This window comes from Aegilops tauschii, chromosome 7 (assembly GCF_002575655.3).
Source record: "Aegilops tauschii subsp. strangulata cultivar AL8/78 chromosome 7, Aet v6.0, whole genome shotgun sequence".
In the NCBI taxonomy this organism is placed as follows: domain Eukaryota; kingdom Viridiplantae; phylum Streptophyta; class Magnoliopsida; order Poales; family Poaceae; genus Aegilops; species Aegilops tauschii.
In genome coordinates, this window is record NC_053041.3 from 388,422,554 (window position 1) to 388,441,990 (window position 19,437).

At 43.6% G+C, this 19,437-nt stretch overlaps 2 protein-coding genes across 2 annotated transcripts; one reads left to right on the plus strand and one right to left on the minus strand.

Annotated features, from left to right (window-relative positions):
* Nucleotides 1-3,538: 3,538 nt before the first annotated feature.
* Nucleotides 3,539-6,132, minus strand: LOC141026606 (uncharacterized). Its single transcript, XM_073503414.1, has one exon. It carries the CDS (start codon nucleotides 3,977-3,979, stop codon nucleotides 3,560-3,562), a length of 420 nt encoding a protein of 139 aa, XP_073359515.1. The 5' UTR covers nucleotides 3,980-6,132; the 3' UTR covers nucleotides 3,539-3,559.
* A 9,337-nt stretch (nucleotides 6,133-15,469) lies between these two features.
* On the plus strand, nucleotides 15,470-17,613 carry LOC141026607 (NADH-ubiquinone oxidoreductase chain 6-like). The gene has a single exon (XM_073503415.1). The coding sequence runs from the start codon at nucleotides 16,458-16,460 to the stop codon at nucleotides 17,502-17,504; it is 1,047 nt and encodes a 348-aa protein (XP_073359516.1). The 5' UTR covers nucleotides 15,470-16,457; the 3' UTR covers nucleotides 17,505-17,613.
* The last annotated feature ends 1,824 nt before the right edge of the window (nucleotides 17,614-19,437 follow it).

Here is a 19,437-nt window from a genome sequence, read left to right on the forward strand (position 1 = left end):
TTAGAAATTGTGGAATTTGACTCAGTTAGAGCTATGGTTTAGCATCAAGAGGGAAGTTTTGTAAAAGCAACAGGAAGAATTGCTCAGATACCCGTGAGCGTATATAACTTGGGTCGTGTTATAAATGCTCTGGCTAAACCTATTGATGGGAGAGGCGAAATTGTAGCTTCCGAATCTCGCTTAATTGAATCTCCTGCTCCAAGTAGAATTTCCAGGCGTTCCGTATACGAACCTCTTCAAACAGGGCTTATTGCTATCGATTCGATGATCCCTATAGGGCGCGGTCAGCGAGAGTTCATTATTGGGGACAGACAGACTGGCAAAACAGCAGTAGCCACAGATACAATTCTCAAGAAAAAAGGGCAAGGTGTAATATGTGTTTATGTAGCTATCGGTCAAAGAGCATCCTCCGTAGCTCAAGTAGTAACTACTTTCCATGAGGAGGGGGCCATGGAATACACTATTGTAGTAGCTGAAATGGCGGATTCACCTGCTACATTACAATACCTCGCTCCTTATACGGGAGCAGCCCTGGCTGAGTATTTTATGTACCGCGAACGGCATACTTTAATAATTTATGATGATCTCTCCAAACAGGCACAAGCTTATCGCCAAATGTCCCTTCTATTAAGAAGACCTCCCGGCCGTGAGGCTTATCCAGGGGATGTTTTTTATTTGCATTCACGCCTTTTAGAAAGAGCCGCTAAATTAAATTCTCTTTTAGGCGAAGGAAGTATGACCGCTTTACCAATAGTTGAGACTCAATCTGGAGACGTTTCCGCCTATATTCCTACTAATGTAATCTCCATTACAGATGGACAAATATTCTTATCTGCGGATCTATTCAATGCCGGAATTCGACCCGCTATTAATGTGGGTATTTCTGTTTCCAGAGTAGGATCCGCGGCTCAAATTAAAGCCATGAAACAAGTAGCTGGCAAATCCAAATTGGAACTAGCTCAATTCGCAGAGTGACAAGCCTTTGCACAATTCGCCTCTGCTCTCGATAAAACAAGTCAGAATCAATTGGCAAGGGGTCGACGATTAAGGGAATTGCTTAAACAATCCCAGGCAAATCCTCTCCCAGTGGAAGAGCAGATAGCTACTATTTATACCGGAACAAGAGGATATCTTGATTCGTTAGAAATTGAACAGGTAAAGAAATAGTTCAATCACCCCAGAATCGTCAAAATCCCCTCGAAATGGAGAGCGGCGCAAGTCTCACACTCTTTCTCTCACTCTCTATCCTCTGTCTTTCAGATTTTCCCCTCGTAGCTGATACAGTTAAATATTATTATGTAAGGGAGCTGATCCACAGGATTCAATGGTGAATTCTGATTTCCCCACAGACTGAACCAAAGGAGAAGAATAGAATAATTCACTGGTGCAGGCGGAGCAGCAAACCTTCGTAGAAAAGGGAGAAAACCTGAAAAAAAAACCGGAAGTCTTGGCTGTATGACAAATGCTAAAATAAATGAGCTGCGTATTCAGATCCAAACGATCAAGAAAGGATCCCAGACTGCTCAAGATTATCTGCGCAGGATCAAATTCCAGTCTGATCAACTTGCAGCAGCAGGAGACCTGTGACAGACAAAGATCTTGTCTTGTACACACTTGGTGGATTAGGCAGAGACAGCCACTGATCAGATTCAGCTGACCTCAGAGGGGACTGAGATGGTGGAGAATAGCCACCAAGGAGAGTGGCAGAAGACATCATATCCAAGGACCAAGAGAGCAGCAAATAAGATGAAATGTAAGTCACCAGTCAAAGCCATGAGGAAGAGCTCAAGGATTCAGGACACTGGGCTGACCATCCAGGAGAAGGCGACACAGAGGGTATCACAAAAGAATCTGGAAGGTAATCCCTCTTGCTCCAAAAATGCTTTTGCTATCCTAAATGCTGTCCCTAATACATATTATTATGAGATTGCTTCCAAAAAGTAATATTAAACTAAAAGGATCCAATGAAGAACCGGGGAATAGCTTATATCCAGTCCTTCTCTATGACTTGCCGAATAGACTTATTCGCAGCCATACACTGTCTTATTTAAAAGAGTCCCCTGTCTCGTGAACGATTGAACTTGGTAAACTTTGAAATAATCGTTTAGATAGCATTAGCCGCTTTTCTTCCTTTTCTCTGCCAGTCTTTCAAGTTCTCACCCTCCCAGAAAAGAAGGGAAAGTCTTCTTACTAGCTAGCTTTTATATCTCGCGAATAGGGAGTTAAGGAGTGTAACTAGAACCTATTTGTCACAAAGTTCAATACTCTCTAGAGGAGGTAAATCAATGGATACGGGTACGCCTGGTTGAAGCAGCCCCTACACTTCTATGGGTTGTTCCAGCCTCTGCTAGTGGGTGGTTTTTCATTTCTACAACAGGTGCTTGGTTCAAAAAAAGCTTATGAGTTGAGTTCGTCCTCAGCTACGGATTGGGGGCAGCATTCTCAGATTACTTGACTTGCTGCTAGCTTAGAGGAGAGAAAAAAAATCCCACTTTCATTTACCTTTAAGTCTGAGAGAAGGATTTTTCTTTCTATTAAAAGATCACAAATCAGAGGGGTGATCAGTCCTCTTTCAATCCTTCATCTTCTTATGAGTAGCCGCCACAGGGGGTCCTCAGTCTGAATCCTCCACTAGCATTGGACCAACAGTCAGTCTAGCTCTCGCTCTTATCCAATTTCCTTATCCTTTCAGGGCAAGGTCGGAGTAGTAGGAAAATACAATTTCTTTTGTTGCATGCGGACCCGCTTGTGAGACTGAAGAAATTGAAGCTAAATGACAATCTTAACCTACTTGCTTACAGGATCCTTAAGAAACTGTGGACTTTTGCACCTTTCTGTCTAGCTTTAGTTATCTTTTAGTTCTCTCCCCTCGGCAAAGTGGATAGGAAAGAGTCTTGCTTCCATTCCACTAGCCAAGAATAAGGAGAGTGACTTTCTCTTTTGAACCTCTTAAGCTGACTTGAAAAAAAAAGTGGTACACCCCTCAGAGATATAGGGACCGCCATGCTCGTCCACTTTCTTGATAAACGACTTGATGCATTTTCTCTTCCTTGCCGCTGAGACTGAGACATATCAAAAAGATCTATTACTAAAAGGAGATTGGGATCATCCTGTGGTTACCGGATGATGGGAATAACTAAGCATAAATTTGGAAATGAGCACGAAATGTCTATAAATGAATTTTCTCATTATTCGTTATTTCCGGGTCTTTTCGTTGCATTCACTTACAACAAGAAACAACCACCAGCGTTTGGTGCAGCACTTGCATTTTGGTGCATTCTTCTTCCTTTCCTTGGTCTTTCGTTCCGTCATATTCCAAATAACTTATCTAATTACAACGTATTAACCGCTAATGCACCTTTTTTTATCAAATCTCAGGGACATGGTCTAATCATGAGGGTAGTATTTTATCATGGTGTTGGATCCCAAGTTTTTATGGATTCCTTTTTTGTTACCGGGGTCGACCCCAAAGCCATAATGTCTCAAAACGAAGAGGCTATAGAGAAACTTTGATTTTTTCCTTTGTCTCGAACTTCGTGAAGAACTCCATTCTATCTCTCTAACAAAAAAGTTGGGCTGCGCCCCAGTTGTACACTCCCTTCGTTCGGAGAACCCTTGTTGATTCTGAACTTCGTTCGCAAAGTAAGCGTCCTTTTAACGGGCCAGCCCTTTTTAATGCGCCGCTTGACCCTGTTTTGAAAATGAGCTTTGCTCTTCTGGGCGCTGGGCGCTCCCGTGGTTCGCGAGAAGGAAAAAGGACTAATCTTTTGTTACATCTGGCACGAGATGAAAAAGAGAGAGCTTCGTCTATCGATGAACAGCAGATTGACGGAGCTCTTGGCATTGCTTTGTTTTTCTCTCCTTTCCTATCAGCGAGTTCCGATCCTTTTGTTCGAAATTTCTTCGTTCGTACCGAACCGCTTGCAGAATCAAATCCAGTTCCACAAGATCCTATATCAGCTATACATCCTCCTTGCATTTATGCCGGAGATGTCGCCAGTGCTATGGGCTTTGGGTTATGTAGATCAAAATGATGAATGGGATTGTGGCACTCCACTCGCCGCCAATGCGGAAGGATGCCGCCGAAAAGAATGGAACGCTGCTTCGCTCTGCTGGATGCGTCGGATCCCATATAAGAAGCTCGCTCTTTACCCTATCATTCAAACATTTTGTGGGCGGCGCGCCTGCTCTATTGTTGCATAGCAATAGAAGCCTGCTCATGCTGCTTCGGCGGCGCTTTTTCGCCTTCTCTTCGCTCTGGACAGGAGCGCTAATGGACACGGGGAGGGAGCAGGCGAAGCGTGTCGTTCGTAATGGAAAGAAAGACACCACTACTTCGCCTCTTTGTTGGACCGCCGGCGCGAACACGGTGGTCTCTGACCAGGACCAGGAACCAATTCGAATTTGGATCTTGACATGTCGGTTGTTTTTAACCGTAGGCATCTCGCCAGGAAGTTGGTGGGCTCATCATGAATTAGGTCGGGGTGGCTGGTGGTTTCGGGATCCCGTAGAAAATGCGTCTTTTATGCCTCGGGTATTAGCCACAGCTCGTATTCATTCAGTAATTCTACCCCTTCTTCATTCTTGGACCTCGCTTCTGAATATTTTGACTCTTCCATGCTGTGTCTTAGGAACCTTTTCAATACGGTCCGGATTGCTAGCTCCCGTTCATAGTTCCGCTACAGACGATACACGAGGAAGATTTTTATGGCGGTTCTTCCTTCTAATTACAGGCATATCTATGACTCTTTTTTACCAGATGAAGCAGGAGGCATCGGTCCGTAGAACCTATAAAAAAGAGATGGTTGTGGCGCGAAGTACTCTTGTGCACCTACGTCACTCGGCTCGCGCGCAACCCCGCCCCGTTATGTTATGTTATGGAAGAATTTAGCTTCTTGCTGGGCTGGTTATTCAGAGCCAGCAACTGGCTGCCGGATTTCGTCCCGTCCATAGCGCTTCGGAAGTCACTCTGGCGTGGCGCTGCTGGATACTTCTGATCAATAGGAATAGGAGGAAAAAAAAGCTTATGATGAGCATCTATTGGAGTCGATCATTTCCAAGATCTAATTCTAGTTTCTTATTATGTAGTGGAAACGCCTCACAATCTTCAGTTTTATGCTTACGCTTAAGGGAAGAAATGTTCTTGGTGGATGCAGGCCCTGGTACCCCCAAAATTTGTATGCAAGATGAGCTTACAGGACTGCCAATCAAGCGAGCCACCAGGTTTGAGAATAAGGTGGGATCCAAGAATGTAGTGGCTGGTGAATCACTGATCAAAAAGCGGATTTTTGAGAGATTCTTCATCGATCTAGTGGCCGGTGAATCACTGATCAAAGAGCGAGCAGCCGCCAGGTTTAATGATTTTGTGGGATCCCTGGATGTAGCGGCTGGCGAACCGCTTCTTCTTCCACAAAGATTCAGACAAAACCGAGCTTGGATAGAACTGAAGAAGATTTGGCGAACGAAGAAAAAGGTCAAAGGGTTTATTATAAAAAAAAATCAAAGGAGGTTATTCAGTAGCCATCGCGGGTTTCATTACTTTTCTTCCATTCAAAAAAGCTCTTCTAAAAAAAAGGATAGCGAATGATCGATTCACCATTGATAGCATTAACCCTAAAAGGAGGGATATTGTGATAATAGCGGCAGATCAAACAAGAACTTGATGAAAAGATAGAAAAAAATTATGAAAAATCCGAAGCCCACCTTAATCCATTTTGTTGAGAATCTTGCACTTATTCCGGCCCTATATTTACATAGCCAAGAAAGGCTCTGGCGATCATGCGTGACTGGCGGAGCGCCTATCGCCCTGGCACGGCACTCTAAAATGCATGTTGGGTTGGGCCAGCAAGAAGACTTCGACTAGGGAGACGAAGAATGGAATTGAAGAAGGCAGCATAGTCTAAGATAACAGAATGGAACACCAACCAACAAGTAAGTGGTGGATTTGGATGGAGTCTCGCAGAAGAAGAGTACGCGCGCTAGCGCGCCCCAAGACGTCAGTCCTTTTTCTGCTTGCTGGCCAAGGTCAGTTTACTGAATCCCCCTTCCAAACACCAACCCAATCTCCATTCCTTGATGAGAAATGAGCAAGACCATATGTTTATCAAAAATAGAGCCCCTATATAAACCTAGCCCTTACTACCTGAACTTCTTGCCTTCAAATAGGACTAACTGTCCGAACCCGCTTGCTTATCTTCTACGATCTAATTAAGTTAAGCAGTGGTTATTTTTTTGTAAGTGACTAGAACTTCTATCAACTACTATTCTAGCACCCAGCTGTGCCATGTGTTTATTCTATTCTATTCTATTCTTCAGGTATTCCTTTGAATAACTCATCTTTTCAGGTAAGACAATTTGAAGATCTTCTTAGTCAGCCTATCTGTATTCTTATCCTCTAGTGCGGATCCAATCAGATTTTATAAAGCCAAGGCCTGACATCCATTGTGGGGATCATCTTTTATCGGGAGACATGGCCTGGTGGTTTCTGATCGAGATTCCTAATCAATAGGGCGAAGAGCTCTTCGTATGATCTGGTCCTACCTTTTGTCTACGCTATTTTTTTGTCCCTTCTCAGCTGCTGTCCTTACTCCGGATAAATTGGAACACATTGATTCCGTTCGTTCCTGCCCTTCGCTTCAGGCCATAGTGCTTCTGAATTATTTCTATACCCCTTTGATGATGCAGCCTCTGACTCTCGTGGGTAAACTCCTACTTGATTAGTTAGAACTTCTCTGTCTCAACTCGTGGACCTATCTATCTTCTTCTTTTTAAGAGATAGGGGTTTGCTATTCTCACGGATTGCTCATATTTATTTACCCCATTGAATAGTTTTTGCCTTGTTTCAGCCCTTCCTTCATCTGAACCTTCCAAGTACTAATCTATCTTTATGGGGAAGACCCTTCATCTGACCTCCGGGCTACCCTGTCAATTGTAAAAAGTAGTTGAGTCGTGTCTCGCAGGAGCAAAAAGAGTGAAATGAGGACGTAAGCCCCCTAGGTCTTCCTCTTCCTTCTAAACTAATTGCTTTCGCTTGACTCTTCCAGTAAAAAAGTATACTGAGTGGTTGAAGGAAAGCGAAAAGGAATGGCTTTTTCATGTACCAGATCCGGTGAGCCAGACATCAAGCAAAAATGGACATACAATCAAAGAGTAAGGAGCAGTTATTTGCAATGACGGGTGGATTGGTCAGAGCTGCAAGGAGAGACTCGGTTATGGCGCGATAAAGAGCTTGCTTCAATGCTCGGATTCCGGTAGAAAGTAAGAGCAGTAGCATATTCATAGGAGAGCTTTGTACTTGAAATTAGTAGTCCCGGTAGTTGGAAAAAAGCTCTGAATACAGATTCAAAGCATCAAGATAGGTAGTCCAGGGACTTACTATGGTTCAGTTAATTGTGTGGACTATTAATTTCCATTCACTTCGGTTTTTGCCGTGCGATGGTTTGCGGGACCAGTTAATTGCCTCGAATCATTGATAGGATAGGAGCAGGAATCAAGGCGTCTTTATGAAAAAGCTTCATATATACACATTAACGACACACTAAGGGATGACGGGACGAATGGTGGAATTAGCAGTTTCAAACGGCAATAAAAGAGTACCAGAAACAAAAGAAGGAGACCAGGGAAGTGGTAGACATAGGTAGGTTACATTTAGACAGGAAAGTGAAGTGCAGTAGTAGTTTACGGGCAAGGAACATCGGAGAGCTAGAACAGTAGGCGGCCAAGCAGAAGGAAAGTCTCATCTGTCTGAGTAAACGAGAGAAGGAAGAGTATAAGTCTAAAGACAGAACTATATAGTCCCAAGTAAGTGGCGCGGAGCGGATTGCAATAAAGCAATAGAGAGTTAGCTACATATATTGAAGTTGAATCTATGCTCTTTGCAAGGCAAAAAGCTATCCAAGATAGTAAGTACTCGGCGGTATACTCCTGTAGCTCCTTGATTCCTTACGCAAGTTAGAGCCTTATGAAAGAGGGAAGACTGCTTATTAATAGGCAACTTTTCTTTAGACATAAAAAAAGACTGCTATTTGAGGGAATGCAGCATGGGCCCTATAACTTGCTTTTCTATTTCCAACCAAAGCTAGAAGAGCAGCGCGTCTATCCTGAGTTTTCGTGTCTAGCTTGCTTGCTCACTTCCTATAACGGCAATCAAAGAAAATCTCGTTCTGATCCTATAACTTAACTAAACTTAACTAAGTAGTAAAGAGAAGATTAGGATGAGTAAGCCCTGACTTCAAGTCTATGTATAGCAACTAGCTATATTACTACTTATTAGTCATACTTTATCTCGATGGACCTATTGCCGCCTATTTAGAATAATAATAAAGTCTTCTATAGTTACTGGCATATTACTCCCATCAGTGAGAATTGTATACGTAGGAGAGAACCTTGCGCAAAAAGGGCTTTGCTTTATGGTATAGATTAGGAATTGGAATAAGTAAGGCTAACTAAAAGAGAGAAGAGGGTCTACAGTCATTCTATCTCAACACTGAAGAATAAGACGTCTATCCTTACTCTTGCATTAAATAGAATAATATTAAAGGGAGGGGAGTATATTGAATATAAGGCAGCCCTCAGGCAAACCCATAATAAGGCTGATGAAAGCAAAGCAGAATTTAAAACAAATAAGGTACACTCTTGATCCTTACAGCACATCTTTACTATGACTAAAAAGTGCCGGAAGGAGAAAGTCAAAGAAGGACTCGAAACTTGCAGATAATGAATATAAAGATGAAAGATTGAATGCTTTATCAGAGATAGATTTTGACTTGGGCTTGAACAAAGCCATTCTTCGCCTTTCTTCGCTAGTTCGCTTAAGTACATAGGTTATGGCAATACAACATTCTATCTTTTGCTTAGGCTTGAAACACTTATTTTCTTATTATCTTTTTTATTTTCTTTCGCCCTAGGCAATCTCTTTGCTTGCTGACATAAACTTTCAACATAGATCAAGTTGTTTTTTAGGAGTTTTACCTCTTCTTACTTCTTGACATCAGAAAGACAAGCGCTTACCTCCTTCCTAGCAACCTACATATCTGTCTGCTCAAAGCACATTCGGAGTATAGTTGACTATTCCTCCTTTACGTATCTCAGCCAAAGCCTACTTTATTCTCTGCAAGCTAGGTAGTTAAGGAATTAAGTAACTAATTTAGACTGATTGGTGGCAGGCTCCGACGAAAGCTTATGGATTCAGCACTTTGCTATAAGAAAGAAGCAAGGTTGTCCGACAAAACTAGAGTTTTAAGTAAGCAAGAGATTGATTGCGTGGTAGGAAAGAAAGGAAACTACCAAGCGAGGGATTGTTTGCATATTATATACTTATTAACTTCCTGTCAGTAAAGTACTAGTTTTTTAGTTAGTAGTGTGCAATACTGTTTAAGAAATGCATGCAATCTGAGACTTCAGAAAACGTATACTTGAGTCAAACTACACTAGAATAGTCAGTGAAAAACTACACTGAATTATAAAGGTCTTTTCCTTGAAAGAATAGGTTTTTTGCATCAAGAGGCTGTGAGGAAATAAGTAACATAGTTAATGAGGAGGGGGTATGCATCTTATCATCTTCTATTCGAGAATAATAAACGATCAAGAAAGTAAGCAGCAGGCACGAGTAGACCGACTGATAGCAACGGCGAATCAACGCCCGACCCGGCTCTTTTGTCCTTTTGTTCGCAGAAGGGAGATCCTGTGCGCTAGCTATATCTGTTATGGATGGAGCCCTCACTCAACCGACTTGCTACCTGGAAATCCCCAATGCACCAATGTACCAAAGGCACTGTACTTTGAATAGGAAACACTTCCCTACTTCACTTCCTAATTAATAAAGTAGGAGGTATTCGAGTACGGAGGTACTAGACCGTGATTCTGGTCCTGATGCGGACACACCTGTCGACAACAGAGAAGGGATTCAATTGAGAGCGGATAGCAAGATCGAATGAATGGATACTCTGAGATAGAACGATAAAAAGAAAATTTGATTAATCCTACAAAAGCCTTACAAGGCAGGTAAACTTTATGCAGTATCTGCTACAAAAAGAAGGTTAGAGAACTGGTTCCATCTACGTTATCCTTGGGCATGAATAACATGCTTCTTTCTCAATTTATAGGAATCGTTAACCGCAACTCTCCTTTTCAGGCTTGGATTGGTTTTTTGATGCAGTAGAGAAGCCGTTTCCTTTGAACTTGGTCCATCGGACAGATATAGACATGGAGAAGCTTTTCAATGTCAATCTTTCACTACTTTGTTTGGACCTTGCTTCTTCACTTAATGCTTGCTTTCCGTCTTGCCTTTGCTGGGCCTACGATAGGCTGTACTCCAATACGAAATAAGATTGTACATGAAGGTTGGTGAAAAGAAAAAGAAGCAATTGGTTCTCAAATGCCGTGACGTCACCTAGCTTTATTCTATATTTCTCATTCTATTGGTATGTATAGTGTCTTTCATCTGCTTTTTCATTCATTCTGCCCACAGCCGTTAGGTATTATGACAAAAGGAACCAGCATGTTGCTGCTGAATCTACAGATAGAGAAGAGGGCACGTCTCTTTTTCTAGAAGCCGGTCTATGTTCTTATTCTTAATCGAATTCTAAAGAAACGTCAGTTTCAAATCACTTCCATTGGGCTGAGCGGGTCATATATGCCTTTTGGCTTTCACCTATGTTATGTATTCTCTCACAATCACTCCTAGCAATAAGTGAAAAGGCGGCTATTGATACTGTCCCAACACCTCCTCTTCTGTGTCTACTTCTCCATTCTAATTTCTGACTGGTTCACGCCTGCTTGTGTATTGGTTATAACCTCTGTACTGTATTTTGTTTGGCTTAAATTGCCAAATGGCGAGACCAGACCCCATGAAGCTTCTAAGTCTGATGTTGATTTGCAAGAATCAGATTTACCAACGGGAAGAACGCTTAGTGTATCCGCGGTGGATGAATCTTAGGAAACTCGCCTTGTCCGAACAAAAGCGGGAGGTAGGTAGGTGGTAGTTAGAAGGATTCCTTCGGGGAGCTGCTTCTTCCTCTGGATTCAATCTCAATGACTACTAGGATTTCTTTCTACTTCTATTTGTGGCATATAGAATTTTACGATAGATGAAGCGGAAGAAGGAACAAGGCTTGAAGGCGGATTAGCAAGGGAATGAATCTGATGAAGCTGTTCCTCCGCTAGAATAAGGGGGGCATGATCGCTGATTTGACCGGGCAGACCAGATGAGCGAGATTGATTGAAAGCGCTGTGCCAACTTGCGTACAAGATTTTTAGACTCTAGTAAATCCTCTTCACAAGTTATTTCGTACAGGCTATTCAAGGTCTATTGGCTTTATTGCTTATGTGGTACTTCGACCGCGAAGCCTCGCTTATGCACCGAGAAAGATCGTAGATAGGAAAGATCTGTTATGCACCAACGACGGCCCCTTCTCTTTACCTTTATCGTCTCATACCTCAGTCCATTGCTGGCTTGAATGCTGTCTCTCTTCTTCTTTGCTCGCGAGAGTGAATAAGAGGACGACCCACCGGGGGGAGGATGGAATGAGTCGGCAAGGGGATCAACCATCTTCTTTCAGTAAAGGCCCACACATTATCCTTAATATTGGGATAAAAGGACTCTGAAGAAGGAAACTCTCTTCCCGTCTTGCGTAACTGACCACTGCAAATCAAGTCGAAAGTGCTTATATGCTTAACACGTTTTTGTCTCAATGACAGGCCGCTTGAACATTGTCTGATTTTTTTTAAGAGACTCGATCTTATGTATCTACTTATTGTCTTTTTTCCTTTGCTCGGTAGTTCCGTAGCCGGTTTTTTCGGACGTTTTCTAGGATCTGAAGGAACCGCTATAATGACCACCACGTGCATTTCATTTTCTTCGATCTTATCTTTGATTGCTTTTTATGAAGTCGCACTGGGAGCTAGTGCTTGCTATCTCAGAATAGCTCCATGGATCTCATCGGAAATGTTTGATGCTTCTTGGGGCTTCTTTGGCGACCGTGAAGTCACCGGATGAATTGCCGAGTAGATAGATCAGATCCGGACGCTGCAGTTGTTCCGCGGTGATACGGACTCGACCCGCTCCTACCCACCCTGGGGTATCATAGCATGTCGGGAATCGAGGGGGGACATACTGGACGTAACTACTCCCGTCGGTTGGGGGCTCTGCCGCCCTGCCTTTCGATCGATACACAGTTGAGGAGGCCGATCACGAACGTGACAGGTGTGGGAGCGATCCTGGGAAGGCAAGGCTAAGACGGCGCCTTGCATATGGGTAGCAAGAGGGCGCTTATGCCCCGACGGTGGGGCCTTATGGGGAAGGGCCCAGCCCAATAGGGACAGCACACCCCCCACTTTAAGCGCATCTCTGTATCGACTGAATAACTCTATCTAAGGGTGACGTCGGTGGAACCGGTGAACCACGCGAGCTGGTTAGATGCGTGGGGCAGAGGGCTCGTAGTACCCCCCTTTTCTTGATCCAGCCTTTTCTTCGCTTCGGTAGTTAATCACCTAAAATCCAATTGAGTTTCCCAGTAGGTCACCTTGGGCCAGCTGCTGACTTTCTAGAAAGAGACAAGGAAGTCGATTCAACATAAGGGAAGAAAGCATATTTTAGGTTTACTCCTTCCATGTCTAGTAGGAGTGCGTGCTTCTTATTGCCTTTTGAGCAGTAGTTGTATACATTCCTCACTCAGTCTAATTAATTATCTTTCTCCCTACCCAAATACCAAGGGAGGTTTATGAGTCGTATCCTCCTTACGAGATAGCGGAAGTAGCATTAGCGGGAAAAGTAAGCTCCTTTTCAAGCCTTCTCTTTCGTAACCTTTGATTAGTTCCTTAGATGCCCTTAGCAAGAATGATGCAGGAGCAAGAAAGTCTATTTCCTCCGCCTTTCAAGAATCTCGCTATTCAAATAGCACAGTATAAAATGCAATCCATAAGTCATGCTGGTCAATCAATGACAATGATAAGCTCTATAAAAAAAAGAGTCTATTGCTCTTCGACACGTTTTATATCTACTTCAGTCATGCTTTATTGGAGTTATCTGACGCCAAGGAGGAAGGAATAGAGATTAGGATCCTAGCCTTGTTCCGTTTGAAGTTCCTAAGAGAGGTTACAAAAGAAAGGGATGCTCAAACCAAGGATTTGGAGTCTTATTAGTGCATCAATCTACAGAAAGGTAGGGGGGCATACCTGTGTGAAAATGGAGTGTAAAGCATATTCTAGATATTTCACTTCGAATTTCTTCCTCTTAAAAGAGTCAAGTCCGCAGGGTTCCCTAAATTCCCCAGGAATCAAGTGGGACCGGGAGATCGTTGTTCATTCGGTGGTTGGCCCTCCCCCTAATAAGTACCTACCAAGAATTGGGCCAGTTAGTTCAAGCGGTACCGAATCACAAAGAACAGTTGAGTTTTCTAATTCATCTATTATTCTATTTTTTGCATTTCTAGAATAGCGTTGGAGCCGGGACACACATTTCTGCCCGAGTTCCAACAGCAAACCAAATACGTTATCGTGGAAAACGAGTTTCGCCAACACAGAAGAGTTTGTGTGCTTTTTATTTTCACATGAGTTTCACATATGTGATGGTTGGTTGGGAGGGTACGGCAAATGACTCTAGAATCTTTCTGGATACAACCACTGAACCGGAAAATGGCCACTATCGTCACCGAGAAAATACTATCTTGTGGACTCAGGCTCTACGTTTATGCCTTAAGGTCTTTCTCCTTACCGTGGGGAGCGGTACCACTTGCGTGATTCTAGAGAAGAAGGCGGTGTCCCGACCACAAGGCGGTTAAATTCCACTGGTGCTTGCTAGCCAGTCAAGAACGACTCGAAGACCGTGGGAAGGTCTTCACGCTACGCCGAAGACGACGATGGCTCCATACCGGGTGGTAATACACAGGTATAGGATTTCCTGTAATGATGTGAAACTGTATATTTAAGAGAAATAGCTCAGTTCGAGAGGAAGGCGGAAACAGTTCCGGTTTTATTAACCTGATTCCTATTCATTTACCGGTAAAGGAAGGAATTCTTATCTATTTCTCGAGGCAATTATACTCATATCGACAATATGAACTGCATGAGAATTAGCATATAGAAAGAAAGCTTTACCGAATACAGGTCTAGTAGGTATAGAGCCGTAAGCGTGGTGGGGGTGCCGGTGCTTAGGCAGATGCCCCATTGTTCATGATGTTGCAATGAATCCAGTGGATCATCCTCATGGAGGAGGTGAGGGGCGCACGAAAGGAGGTAGACCTTCGGTGTCACCTTGGGGAAAGCTCACCAAAGCAGGATATCGGGCAGTAGTAGGGGTGGTGAAACTTTAGATGTCAAATGCCACCAATTTTTCTGCTCAAGTTAGAACGTAGTTTTTCGAAGTGAATTGGCCAGTTCCTTTTAAAAGGAGACTGGTTTATTTTTATAAGCGATTGGCTTCACTTTAGATTTGTTATCGTAATTTCTCTTTTATTTATGGGTTGTTATTTATTATTTCGATTTTTGATAAACGAAACGAATCCAAGCCCGACAAGTAGAATTCCATTCGGTACCTTTGGGGTTTTCTTTTTCCTTCTGGATGACGACGTCACCGCGTCTCCTTATTGTTATTGCGATGGTGACGAGGAACAAAGGGCCGGGGAGATCATCGAAATTACCTCTAGCCCGGAGCCAGAGGGGGTCGTCGACACAACGCCAACCCAGGTGGTGGGGCACTTCGAAGGTCTGGAGACCCTCCTTGAGATTCCCCCTTTACCGGAAACGCCACCCGCAGGTCCTTCCTTAGCTCCAGAAGAAAGGGAGCAAGCCCCCTGGCCTAAACCTCGATCCATCCCAGAGTAGCCGCCGGCTGGACGGCGGCGAACGGGGGGCAAACTCCTCAAAACGAAGTTCTACTTTGTCTTTGGAAGAATTGGAAGAATCGGACTCTAAGTTTAAAGTAGGAGTAGAGTCTTTAGAGGCTCGCTTAGAAGGAATAAAGAGAAAAAAGCAACTGCAAGCGTTCGGGGCTTCTCCTTTTGAGACCGCGAAAGCAGAGCTGGTTACGTCCATTGGGGAAAATTCCCAGTTTCGTGTGGGACTGCTTTTGTCTCTGGATGTCAAATGCCCCTTGACAGGCAAATGGGAGGCTCTCGAAAAGACGATAGAGGCCATCTTGAAATGCCAAGGGAAGCCCACAGACTCCCTAGCGTCTCTACTCGACCTAAAATGCGATCTCGAGGACCCCGAAAAACTCGAGACCGTTTTCCGTCCATATTTAGGACGGTTAGGGCGATTTTTTAAGAAATACAAACCTTCTGTCGATTTATCCACACTTCCATGACTTCTAGAGGAAAGCTAACTGCTTGCTGGCTGGGAGCTGTATGAGCGGTAACGTCCACGTACGGCTCCGTGAGAAGGTGGACGGAAATGGCCTTGTTGTGCCTCACTCCCGTCTTCAATGGGGTCTGCTCTTTTTTTTAGGAGAGTATGCCAATATGATCTTAATGAGGTGCAGGGCTTTGCATCTGACATTTGTTGGGCTTTCCTCTGCGGGAGCCCGCGTCCCGGCCTTTTTGTGCAATAAACCCCTCCGGCCGAAGACTAGTGATAGGTGGTCCCGCGGAGCTTTCGGAGAAGGGTAGCCTAGTGTGTAAGCACAGCAATGAACCGCGGCGAACCCTCAGACGACCCTTCTAAGATAAGGGGGGAGATCCTCAGTAGTGGTGACCCTTTGACTCTTCCACTGACTTATATATGTACCGAATGCTCATACGGGAAAGTGAACTCCTGGGTATGGAACCAGGGGGGGTTGCTCCGAGAAAAAATCCTTTCTTTCTCGTCCACTCTAGGGGGTGCGGACACACCTGCGCGGATTACAGGTGACGGTTACAAGAATGGCGGGGAAGTGAAGAGTACCCGACGACATTCAGGGATGAATGTAGACCCATCGAGCGGGGATAATCATTCCGGTCCAGGGAGAGGTGGCGTCACCAGTCTGAGCTGAGGGAAGCCAGCCAATTGAGTCACTGAAACGACCGCAGGAGGCGCACCCTAAGCCCAGCTTCTCGGAGCTGCTATTGCGAAATACGGCTTCCTTAATATCCAAATTTCAACAAGGGGGCTGGGCTGCTCACCTTCATAGAAAGGCGACCGGGCCTAGATTAGATGTTCGCCTTTTTATAGAATAGAAAGAGAAGGTAAAGGGGGGGGTTTGGAGATTCTTGAAAGAATGCATGGCTTCCTCCTATTCCGCTTCAACAGAAGCCCTTAAAATCCTGCTGCTATGGCAGCAAGGGTTATCCATTTCATAGGCGAGGGTGGGGGAGAAGCAAGCCGAACCTCTGATCGACCCGGACACGTCAAAAATTCTCGGCGCCGAGAGAAAGACGAGATTCAGTAAGTAATTCAGTGAGTGCTTTCTTTTATAAGAAGAGCGTCGGCTTGGAAGAAGAAAATGAAATACGAACAACCGCGATGGTTGTAATAGATCGACTTGAATGCGTCTTCTTGCTCCAGCATTCAAGTTCCATTTCAAGGGAGGACGACGTACCATGATACTTTCTGTTTTGTCGAGCCCTGCTTTGGTCTCTGGTTTGATGGTTGTACGTGCTAAAAATCCGGTACATTCCGTTTTGTTTCCCATCCTAGTCTTTTGCGACACTTCTGGTTTACTTATTTTGTTAGGTCTCGACTTCTCCGCTATGATCTCCCCAGTAGTTCATATAGGAGCTATTGCCGTTTCATTCCTATTCGTGGTTATGATGTTCAATATTCAAATAGCGGAGATTCACGAAGAAGTATTGCGCTATTTACCAGTGAGTGGTATTATTGGACTGATCTTTTGGTGGGAAATGTTCTTCATTTTAGATAATGAAACCATTCCATTACTACCAACCCACAGAAATACGACCTCTCTGAGATATACGGTTTATGCCGGAAAGGTACGAAGTTGGACTAATTTGGAAACATTGGGCAATTTGCTTTATACCTACTATTCCGTCTGGTTTTTGGTTTCTAGTCTGATTTTATTAGTAGCTATGATTGGGGCTATAGTACTTACTATGCATAGGACTACAAAGGTGAAAAGACAGGATGTATTCCGACGAAATGCCTTGGATTCTAGGAGGAATATAATGAACAGGACTATTTCTCCTTTTGGCCATAGCCATAGAAGAAGCTTCTCCTCCAAAGCGGAGGGAGGGGAATCTCAGGATTCCTATGACCCTGCTTATATCGATTTTTTAAGAGCTCGTTTAGGGTTTTTCCCGGGTTTGGTACCAAATCTGGATAAACTCCTTTCGGTTCTTAAACCTGAGGAAATTCTATTTCTGGCTTTTCGCTTCCCGCGGGATGCGAACATGTTTAAATTGCCCCTAAAGAATATCAAAGATATGATTAAAGAAGCAATGGCTAAAGAGGAAGAAAACAGAAACAAGCCTCCGGTGGAAGGTTGTGAAGATCGTCGTATGACAGCGGAAGAAAGTCAAAAATTGCTAGAAGCATTTTCTTTCCTATGGGATAAAAAAAAGATTTGGAACTATTGAGTGGTGTAGGTATCCATCTTAGCAAATAGAGATACCGAGGCCCACCAACCTACTACTTGTTGGTTTGGTGGGGAAAGAGGAGTGGGTATGAGGGCTTCTTTCACTTTTTTAGGCTAGTTTACATCATTCCACATGATGATTTGGCTGATAGAGTTATATCGATATATCGAAATAAGTACCCCTTTTGTAATATACTTCCGCAGAGTGAATACGCGCTCAATGATGAACCTTCAAAAATGCGTTATGCCGCAATAGGTACTAGTATCATTATAGCAAGTTATTTGACTTCGAATGCAATAATTCCGCTAACAGCCTCTATAATACAATGATAAATAAATGATCAATTCTATTCCACGATGTATTCCTAGTTTGAAAAGAGATGAATGAAGGGCATGATCATTATAAAGTATACCCATTTTTTTTATCCCAGCTGGGTTCTTGTTGAATACCCATAGAGCTCGGATTCCGATGATACGAGCAAAAGCTATGAAAGCATTAGGAAAGGGACACCCGCCTCCATTTTGGATTCGGTCTGTTCCATCTTTTACCTTTGGAAAAATAAAGGGATTGGAGCCGCAAATCCTTGTTGAAGAGGATATCGAGCACAAGAGTGAAGAGTGAAGAGTGAAGAGTAGAGGGCGCATTGGATGTGCGCTCCCTATGAACGATGTCCCACTAGAAATGGATCTTCGGAAAGAAGAGTGTTTCTCTTGATATTTCTATTCTATTCTATTTCTATAAGTGAATTATTGATCAAGATCAAATGGAGAAAATGTAGATGTGAAACTATGTTCTTTGAACACCTTCTTCCATGCTATTGAAGCTGGCAAACAGGGGAGTGAGTGAAGAGAGAAGCCATGCCTCTTTCGATGTGAGGCAAGCGATGAACGAGTAGATGCTGCCCTTAGACCAATTTTCTCTTTCGGTAGCTGACACCGAGATGGGCTAGGCTAGGAAACCTTATTCGAGACGATAGGGATGGTAAACAAAGCGATGGGGTATACGTACGAATTGGAATACAAATGAAATCATTGCCTATAAAGATGAACCCGTTAGCGTATAGGAACAACAACATATGAAAGTTGGGTGGATACTCCTATTTAATTGGTTTAACCAGAAACAGAGGATAGGATTCGAAAAGTCAACCGGAAACCGAGCCCTAACCTTTAATTGATGAGAATTTCAATACCCCTACTACTCGTATGTATTGGCGTGGGTTCGTATGTAAACATTCGTATTGGCTTAGCAGAGCACTTCGTATCCCGCCACAACCGATCCTTTGCTTCCTTCTCACTCAGCTTTTTGACTCAACAGTCGTTCCCCCTGTTACACAAAGCTACGTATACAGGGGTAGTTGTTCATCCCTTTTGCTCGTGACATATCCCCTCGCTCTGTCTTCTATTCCTTCTGTGCGTTACGTTACTAAGGCCATCGGTCTTATGGAAAGAGAAGGCATATAATCGATTCTTTGACCGGCTTTGCTTCTTTCGTGATTCACGTAGATTGGAATTCACTTTCTTTAGGGCATGGCTAGTTTCCGGTTTTCTAAAACCATCGCCCAACTCTTTCTTATTCAGACACGCCAACTGATATGTTGGATTAACAAGCTAGGGAATAATTGGGGCTTATGTGGACCCCTTCCCTTTAATTTAAGAAAGAGGTCTTCCTAGCTGACTTGAAACTAGATCTTCTTCCGAGTTTCGTTCTCTATGGCTTGTGAATTGCTGTACTGCCTGTTCCACTCTCTTCTAAGGGATCTCCTCCTATGGAGGTATGTAAAGTGGGTTCTATCGCATTTTCCATCTTAGGGCGAGCAATATAAGCAATTCAGGTATCAACAGATACATTGTTTGGGAAAGAAAGTGAAAACAATAGATCCAATTCTTGGTTTTGGGGATGGATTTCTCACAACCCTGAGGTGCTTGCTAATCTC

Bases quoted from the DNA above. Each gene is read 5' to 3' on its own strand.
- LOC141026606 (XM_073503414.1), bottom strand. From the start codon at position 3,979: ATGCAAGGAGGATGTATAGCTGATATAGGATCTTGTGGAACTGGATTT.
- LOC141026607 (XM_073503415.1), top strand. From the start codon at position 16,458: ATGCGTCTTCTTGCTCCAGCATTCAAGTTCCATTTCAAGGGAGGACGA.